This window comes from Clytia hemisphaerica, unplaced genomic scaffold, assembly GCF_902728285.1.
Source record: "Clytia hemisphaerica strain Z4C2 unplaced genomic scaffold, Clytia hemisphaerica genome assembly, whole genome shotgun sequence".
Classification (NCBI taxonomy): Eukaryota; Metazoa; Cnidaria; class Hydrozoa; order Leptothecata; family Clytiidae; genus Clytia; species Clytia hemisphaerica.
The window spans coordinates 2,511,054-2,520,292 of NW_027104594.1; the positions used below are offsets into that span (position 1 = coordinate 2,511,054).

General features: G+C 33.2%; 1 protein-coding gene across 1 annotated transcript; it reads left to right on the forward strand.

The window, feature by feature from the left end:
* Nucleotides 1-248: 248 nt before the first annotated feature.
* On the forward strand, nucleotides 249-5,080 carry LOC136823954 (ubiquitin-ribosomal protein eS31 fusion protein). Its single transcript, XM_067080111.1, has 5 exons — nucleotides 249-349; nucleotides 437-501; nucleotides 3,406-3,460; nucleotides 4,476-4,663; nucleotides 4,893-5,080. Exons 2-5 carry the CDS (start codon nucleotides 454-456, stop codon nucleotides 5,061-5,063), a joined length of 462 nt encoding a protein of 153 aa, XP_066936212.1. The 5' UTR covers nucleotides 249-349; nucleotides 437-453; the 3' UTR covers nucleotides 5,064-5,080.
* The last annotated feature ends 4,159 nt before the right edge of the window (nucleotides 5,081-9,239 follow it).

The window sequence follows — 9,239 nt, forward strand, 5'->3', positions numbered from 1 at the left end:
TACCGCCGCATAATTTCTACGCTGCTAGAGTCTACCATTTTTAATATTTCTTTTCAAGCCTGAAATTGCTTTAATCCAGGGGGGGGAAAAAATCCATAAGTATAAAAGAAATATTCTCATTATTTATAAAAGCAATCAACTTCAATTCAAATTCGAATTAAAAACAATATTTTTGTTCTTATTTATCACTTTAAGCCTAGTGACGATCCAAGAATCTATCTTTTTAATACATATATTTTTTCACAGACCCCCTTGCTAGTGTTTCTCGCCCCAGTCACTGCGAAGATATTTTACACGCGAGTTTTTATAAATCAGTCCTTTCAGTAACAAACAGCAGTAAACCTACCAGGTGAGTGCTCTAAACCATGAACCATGATCTCTTTTCTAGCCCAAAACTAATGAATTCTTTACCAATTTCGATTTGCTTCTTTTGTAGGGGTCTAGGACGCCATCATGCAGATCTTTGTAAAGACGCTGACTGGCAAGACCATTACATTAGAGGTATGAAAAGATATCAATGTTCAGGTTCATTTCTATATTACCTTTATCTTTCATATTTACAACATTAATGTATCCATAAGTTCAATGTGAGAACATTTTTATGATGACAAAGATGACGAGCCTGAATTTATGATGTTAATGAGGCATTTGTCTGAAAAATTAGTACAGCTTTTTTTAATTCAGTTCAATTCTGGGTTTTACAGTACATTAAGCACCTTCATGTCAAGACAAGCTAAATTTACCTCAGCATTTGCGTTGAAAATAGCTGAATGCTGATGTAAATTAAAATGGCCAAAGTTGCACAGAGTTTCTTATAGCAGTCCCTTATTATAGTCCCTTATAGTTATATTTGCATCTAATCTGAAAGTAATTTTGTCAGTCATTTTGTGTGTTCATTGCTATGCTTAACAGGATGGCTGATAAGTTAGCAAGAGTCACAGAGAGTCAGTTTATTAAACCTGATTCATGAAAACTTGATAAATCTTACTCAGTTATTCTATGTAGTCTTTTCTATGTGTATTTTCTTGTTCCTTTGGTGATGACACAGATGACGAGCCTGATACATAACTTGATGTCAATGAGGCATTTGTCTGAAAAGGACCCTTTACATTTGATTTCTTTATCAAGTACTTCAATGGGATTAATTTTTGTGGGATCTAAATTTCATGGATTTGGTTGTTATCATCCGCAAACACAATTTTTCAAATGAGCTCAACCACAAGATATGCAATTTTCAACAATCAAGAGCTTTAAATGGTTAAAATTGAGAACTTTAATCCATATAGTGTAACCATGTGATGAATTTTATTCTAATTCGCAGTTTCCACTGAGAGAATGTGTAACCCACATATTTCACAGATGTATTCTAGCCCTTCCTTAGATGTCTGATGGTTACATTAGTAGTTCAACAGTGTGTTTTAATTCTTTTATTTTGGATCACTTTGCCCCATGAGCCTAAGAAACTTAGTTGTCTTGTATGTCATTCAAAGCTAAGGATTTAAACTGTAACATAAAAACCAGATGATGAAAATTGGAATTACCGTATGACTTCAATGATTAACGCGTGCGGCAAATACCTGAATGGTTTTATCACTTACATTGGATTGTTTTTCTCTTTTATATGTGTTTCCTTATTCTAGACAGTTCTATAGATAGAAAACCTGATGATGAAAATTGGAATTACCGTATGACTTAGATGATTAACGCGTGCGGCAAATACCTGAATGGTTTTATCACTTACATTGGATTATTTTTCTCTTTTATATGTGTTTTCCTTATTCTAGCCAGTTCAATAGATAGAAAACCTGATGATGAAAATTGGAATTACCGTATGACTTGAATGATTAACGCGTGCGGCAAATACCTGAATGGTTTTAGCGTCGTTTTTCTCGTTGCAATGTCAGTCTGTGCCACAGGCAAAACTTAAAAATTTTTCTGCTCGTTTGGGAAGATGGAAATTGACTGAATCTTTGGTAAAATTGTACGATGACCGGCGAGAGTTGAAACCTTTTGGAGGTGAAAAAGCATTAAGTTTTAAAAGGTATTTTACTGAAAGAAAAACAAGACCTTACCGTAGAAATCTTGTTAAATTGTGAAAAAAATTCAAAAAATTCCCAAACGGTGAGTTTTAACTCGATTAAGTTTTCCTTATTTTCAACTTTTTCTCCCGCTTCTTCCTGATCTGAAGTCATAACTCTTAACCGTTCATTATCTGTTTGGGTGTCAGTTAATTTCCCGATCAAGTTAGTGGCACAGACTGATTGTGTTTTCCTTATTCTAGACAATTTTATAGATAGAAAACCTGATGATGATAATTGGAATTACCGTATGATTTAAATGATTAACGCGTGCGGCAAATATCTGAATGGTTTTTAATCTGGTTTATTTTTCTTATTATTTTCTCTAGGCGAGACCAATTTCATTTGTTGTTCTGCGGGCACGACTGACCCAGCATTTAATGCAAACAAAAAATTGATATTAAATTTTCCATGCCAAGGATTTCTAATACTACTTATTTATAAAATTTACATTAAAAAAAAAGTTGAAAAGAATCTAGAATCATGAATTCTATGCACAAAAGATTTTATTACAAACTCCATCAAAGATGAGTGATGAATTTTCGACCAAGATTATTTGAAAATATTAATTAAAGCCTAATTACTTTCCTTGATTAATGAAAATCTTAGTTTTATTTTACCAACCGACTGGCTCGTATTTTGCTAACAATCTGCCCGTAGAACAACAAATAAAATTGGTCTTGGCTTTAGAGAGATTTGAGGTCCCGACTTAAGTTAGTTGAGTAGTTACATATTTAGCACTTTTAGCCTGTTTAGATTTCAAATTTTCCAGTATTTTAAGCAAACTACTCATTTAGTAATGTAATCAATTCAAAGCTTGTCCGAGGAATTAGTCTAGCACATTGTTTTTCAATGATGAAAATTGGAATTACCGTATGATATAATGATTAAATTGCGGCAATTGCTGAGAAAACATGTCTTGGTCTGAGTTACTCTATTTCGAAGTGGTTCTGAATCACTCGCGCGGGTTGTATGAAAAACTCTATTCTAAGTTCCTTTTCCTGTTGGTGAAATAATATTTTGCTTCTAGGGTAAAAGGATTCTTACAATTTCAGAGGGAAGAATAAGTTAACTTATTATGAAAGAGCAGATCAGTTAAATTCAGATAAGATTCTTTTTAGTGAAGAAAGTGAAATTAGATAAAAAAGTTTGAATGGAAAAGGAAAGTAGAATTTGTCTCGGTTCCAGTTGATATTAATCATTTGGAAGTTCTGTTTACTGACCATAGTGGAGTTAATCTACTTCAGAATAACAACAGTATTTCTAGGACTAATCATTTATTAAAGGAATTTTTTCACGTCAATATAATGGGACTTTATTGTTTTAGGTCGAGCCCAGTGACACTATCGACAATGTTAAAGCCAAAATCCAAGATAAAGAAGGTACAAAATATTTCCAGTGTTACTTTTACTATGAACATATAAACGACTGGACATCCATTTCCTTTGTATTTTTGAAGATAACACTGCTAGCTTCGTTGCCGCCTCGTTAAAATTATCAAATGAAACAATAAATTTTGATGATATACCTCTTGGGAATACCTTGCTAACAACGTCAAAACTTCGACAAAAGCCTGTGTTGTTCTACTTTTTTCAAGTCTTTTATCTATATCATAACAAAGATAACAGAAACAAAATTATCGTCAGCTTGTCAAAACTCCGACTAATATTTCCAAATTTTGACTTAAAAGTGTCTAATAATTTTAGAGAGTGTCACATTCTAATTTCGATATTCTTATGAGACAGGCTCTCAACTTTGGCAAGCTATTTTTTTCAAGTCATAAAAAAATTATTGGAGTGACAAAAGGTATTCAAAAGTATACACGCAGTTGAAATTCTGCATTTCAGAGTTGAAAATGTTGATAAAATATATTGCTAACTCGTGAAAAAATTTGAAATAAATTTTTTTTGTGCTTTAGGAGTAATGTTCAAGCTCTATCAATCATTTCACCTAAACAATTCAAAGAAATAAAATTATGACGGAATATTGTTGGATTTTTTATACCAATTCTGAAATACAGGCGGCAACGAAGCTCGCTTCAAAGAAACAATGAAAGATAGATGTCCAGTCGTTTATATGTTCATGCTTTTACTTGTGTTTCTTCCTAAGGCAATCTGGTAAATTTGACTCCCTTGAGAATTTTCACTTTCTCGAAAATTGTTTGAGAATATATTTGCTGTTTGTATATGTCAAAATTCCATAGAAATTTAAAAAGATGGTAATACAACACAATCGTGGACATAAAAAATTTTCATTAGTGGTCAAAACATTTAAGCCTTTTTTAGGTGTGTCAAAAACAAGGGCACGGGTTGCAGATTTAGGCCTAAGACTGAAAAAATTGAGCAATCTTATGCCAGTTTCTATCAAATTATTGACAAGTTTTGTTTTCAACCTTAGGAATCCCACCAGATCAACAACGTCTTATCTTCGCTGGTAAACAATTGGAAGATGGACGTACGTTGAGCGACTACAATATCCAAAAGGAGTCAACTCTTCATTTGGTACTTCGATTGAGAGGTGGTGGTAAGAAAAGAAAGAAGAAGAATTACACTACACCAAAAAAGATCAAGCACAAGAGAAAGAAGGTAAGTTGTTCATAACAAGCTAAATATTCCAAGCCTTGGTCTGAAAAAAGTGCCAGCTGATGAATTTTATTCTAATTCGCAGTTTCCACTGAGAGAATGTGTAACCCACATATTTCATGGATGTATTCTAGCCCTTCCTTAGATGTCTGATGGCACAGTAGTTGTTCTAATCAATTATAATTTGCCTTTATCTAAGATTCTAAATATTTAATTGTTTTTCATCTCACAGGTCAAGCTCGCTGTCCTCAAATACTACAAAATCGACGATAATGGTAAAATCACCCGATTACGTAAAGAATGTCCAAGTGAATCTTGCGGTGCTGGTGTATTTATGGCTCAACATTTCGATAGACAATACTGTGGAAAATGTTGTTTGACTTATTCTTTCAAGAAAGAATAAAAACATCTATATAAATAGAGTCTTTGTTATTCTTTCTAATCAAGTGGTTGTTGCTCATTTTCCCCTGCATCAGTGCTGATATCATCGCGCTGTGGTTCTAATTGTTTGCAAATTTTGGCCCTTATGATTCAAAAGGATATTAGTAGGGGGGGGCAAGCCTTAGGTCCCGTGACATCTTTTCTACGACCTAGCCATTTTTAGTCTATTCAAAAGAACAGTATAATACAATATATTTTTGAGAGGGAGGACGCGGATTGGGCCCGGGAAAACTTTTTATGACCAAAATAGAGATAGGAAACAGACCGACCTGGCACATTGAAAAGGAGCGATTTTAATCAATAATTTATCGATAAAACAAGTCGATGGGGAGAAGGTTAAAATATCGATAATTTGTCGATAAAACAAGTCGATGAGGAAAAGGTTAAAATATTGAGATTTTTATCGATAAAACAAGTCGATGAGGAAAAGGTTAAAATATCGATAATTTATTGATAAAACAAGTCGATGAGGAAAAGGTTAAAATATCGATAATTTGTCGATAAAACAAGTCGATGGGGAGAAGGTTAAAATATCGATAATTTGTCGATAAAACAAGTCGATGAGGAAAAAGTTAAAATATCGAAAAAATTATCAATAAACAAGTCGATGCGGAAAAAGTCAAAATATCGATAATTTATTGATAAAACAACTCGATGAAGAAGTGGTTAAAACATCAATAAATTATCGATAAAACAACTCGATGAAGAAGAGGTTAAAACATCAATAATTATCGATTTTTAAAACAAGTCGATGCGGAAAAAGTCAAAATATCGACAATTTTTTTTGATAAAACAAAACTCGATGAAGAGAGGGTTAAAACATCAATAATTTATTGATAAAACAAATCGATGCGGAAAAGGTCAAAATATCAATAAAACTCTATAAGTTTAACTATCTGCGCAGATAGTTAAAACATCGATAAAATTATGTAAAAAAGAATGGATGTGTATTTTTTTGAAGATTTTTCTGTTTTCTCAAAAGTATTTTTGTGGTCATAAAAAAAGTTGATGTTAGTTTAGGATTTAAAAAAATTTTTGCCCTGATGATAGGAGCCATTTATAATCGAGGATTTTATGATATCCTGATTATCTGCGCAGAGAGTTTGTTTTTGATGAATTTCTACTTAAGTTGGTAGCTGATATGGCAGGTTAACAACCTGCCATCCAAACTCCCAACTATGACGTCATCAAAATGCTTATTTGTTTATTTTTTAATCAAAGCAACATAAGTACTTTAGAAAAAAAATTAAAAGTTGTTATTTGGGGGATTTGAATTTATAATAAATGACTGAATGAATGTAGCTGTCAGTATAATTGTAAATGGTATTTTGATAACACTTTATCAAGTTGAAAACTTTTCAATCACAAAATCACCGATTTATATATAACTCGCCCGATTCCAAAAGACAAGATCAGGAGATTGAAAATCAAGCGTGATAAATTATTGCTTCAAATTGAAAAAAGCCTCAATTCTGAAGACTGGGAAGGTGAGGAAGACGAATATTACCTTAGAAAAGCACTTTTCAAAGATAGCAATGTTTCAATTGAGAGAAGTTATTATGATCGCTTGTCTGGTGAAGATTGTGTAGAAGCGACAGATTGGGAATATGACGAGATTTCTAGTGACAAAGATTAAAAGTTGATGCAAGTTGGACTCAAAAAATATATAATTGCGAAGCGAATATACATGAGCGAAGCAGTTTTGCTATCGTGTATATGTACCTTTAAATCTCACCTACGCTGGGGAGCGCAAATGAAAAATTACTATATAAATCCAATCTTTCAAACGCAGAAAAAATTGAGAAAGTCGTCCGCCCTGCCTTAGATCAAACCTAGAATCGCGGCGGAGAGACCTGGAATTACGGATGGTTAAATTCGTTTTTTTCAAAAAGTGTCGCCTCGTGCGTTTAGATATACCAATTCTTAAAAGCTACGGAGATAATACACCCTGTCGCCGGTACTAGATAAGCCTTGTTTTTATCTCCCTAAGGTTTAAATTAGGAAATCTAAAGAAGAGATCGGAAAATCAGCGCGGACTGGAAGCGTTCAAGAAGCGTTCAAAACGCTCAATTTTTAAGAAGTCATTGCATTGACCCGAGCAAAGTCTTTCGAACTTTTCCAAATTCGAATGTTACAAAAACATTGTTGTTTTGAAAAGAGACGTTTGTGTTTTGAAAAGAAAAACAAAAAAAGAGGTGGTGATGCTTGAAAAAAAACGAAGAAATCAGCTGAACCATGAACTTGCGGAATGAGAAGAAAGAAGATGGAATTTTTATTCTTTCATCAACAGACAAGGTTCAACAGAGTTGTTGCTTCATTGCAAGAAGAGTATCAAAGCTGAAAAATGAACTGTATACATATGGTTGTGCTCCTTATAGAGTGCTCCTATACTACCTGGGGTTTTGTAGAGGTCTGCCATTCAGACTAACTTTTCGTATGCTTTGAAATTGGAAGAAAAATATTTTGGATACATGGCTAACCTGGAAGAATTTATTCCATGGCCTTATTCAGTGGAAGGAGAACTGTTCATTTGTTGTTGCTTTTTAAATTCTGGCTTGGCCGACCCTCGATGATGCGGACTCCGTGGTTGTTGTTTGTTGTTTATGAATACACATTGGTCGTCAGAGAAATAGAACATTGACATGTGATTGTATTTTAAGGGATTTTATTGTTGATATTAAATGATAATGGTGATGACTTGTAAAATGTCAAAATACATCGACAAAACTTGACATTATTTTTATGATGCACTTTAACTGTTTTAAATTTCTGTGCTACAATTAACTGATTAATACAGCCGAGAACAAAGTCACACATTTTTTTAACTTTTTTTTATGTGAAGAGTTTGCTCCTGTTTGTCAACAACTCAAGGGTAAAAGACTTGTCATACTTGTCTCCAGCAGACTTTAAGAGTCTTTAGATTTCCCAATTCTTTGAAAAAATACACAGCCAGCAAAATTTAGAGATTTTGCTTAGTAAAAAATTTTTTTAAGACGTCACTCATCATGCCCAAAGTGACCAAAAACCGAAAATTTCCTTTGTTCTTATAAATAGCTATTGTATTCTAACAAAGGCTTTAGAAAAAAGTTGTCTGAGTTTAAAATGCTTATTTTATCCTAAATATTCAATAAATTACGGTTTAAACGATATATTTGACATTGAAAATAAATTTGTATTGGAAAAGTGTCAATTTTTGTGACACCTTACTGTCAGAAATGTCATCATGCTCAATGTGTGAAAATATTTAGGTGTCAATTTTTTTTTTTTGAAGCTAAATAAAAGTTAGGAATTTACAGAAATTTCACGGCAAAAGCTCTATTATTTCAGGAGCTATTAGCAATAGTTTGACCTCCAAACAGAAAGAGCCCCCCTAGGCCGAATAGGATTAAGGGGTTTGTCAAAAAATTGCATTTTGGAAAAAGAGTTTTCGAATGTACTTTTTATAATTCGAACGTTCGAAATCAAAGATTCGAAAGTTCGATTTTGAACGCAAGGAATTTGAAACCGGAAGTAAAACAAGTAGTTCAAAACAAAAAATGATAACTAAAAATACTTAATGTTTTTAAGGCAGACAAACTTTTCCTTTTTATTGAATATTCTTAGAGAGTAGAGTAAGAGCATAATGGATTAAGGAAAAAATTTTTAAACTATAAGTCACATTCATTTGAAAGGGCTCAATTTCCAACGATTCATAAAAAAATTTGTATAATTTCCCTCAAATCCGTAGAAGTGAATGTCGCAAGCTTGTACGTCTGAAGTGTTTGAGTAAATCTCTAAAGTCTTCCTGGACCCTAGCAGTTGTCGGGGTTTCGCGGGGTTTGTATTTACTAATATTGATTACGAATCTATTTCAAAATCGCAATTTCTAGTGCGTGACCCTATAAATATTTTGCTTGCAACTTGCGAATCGAGTGACTTGCCTGGATCGCTTCGCAATTCTTATACATATACACTAGTAAATGTATAAGTTTGGTCAGATCGAAATTGCAAGCAAAGAATTTAACAGCGAATATAAATTGACTAACATTGTAGGCTGCTTGCATCCTCTAACGAATTCGTGCTTCTTTTAGAGGATGCTTAATAGTCGGTAGATCCTCTTTCCAGAGATTTGCCGCTCTAAAGACAGTTTTTAGCTGGC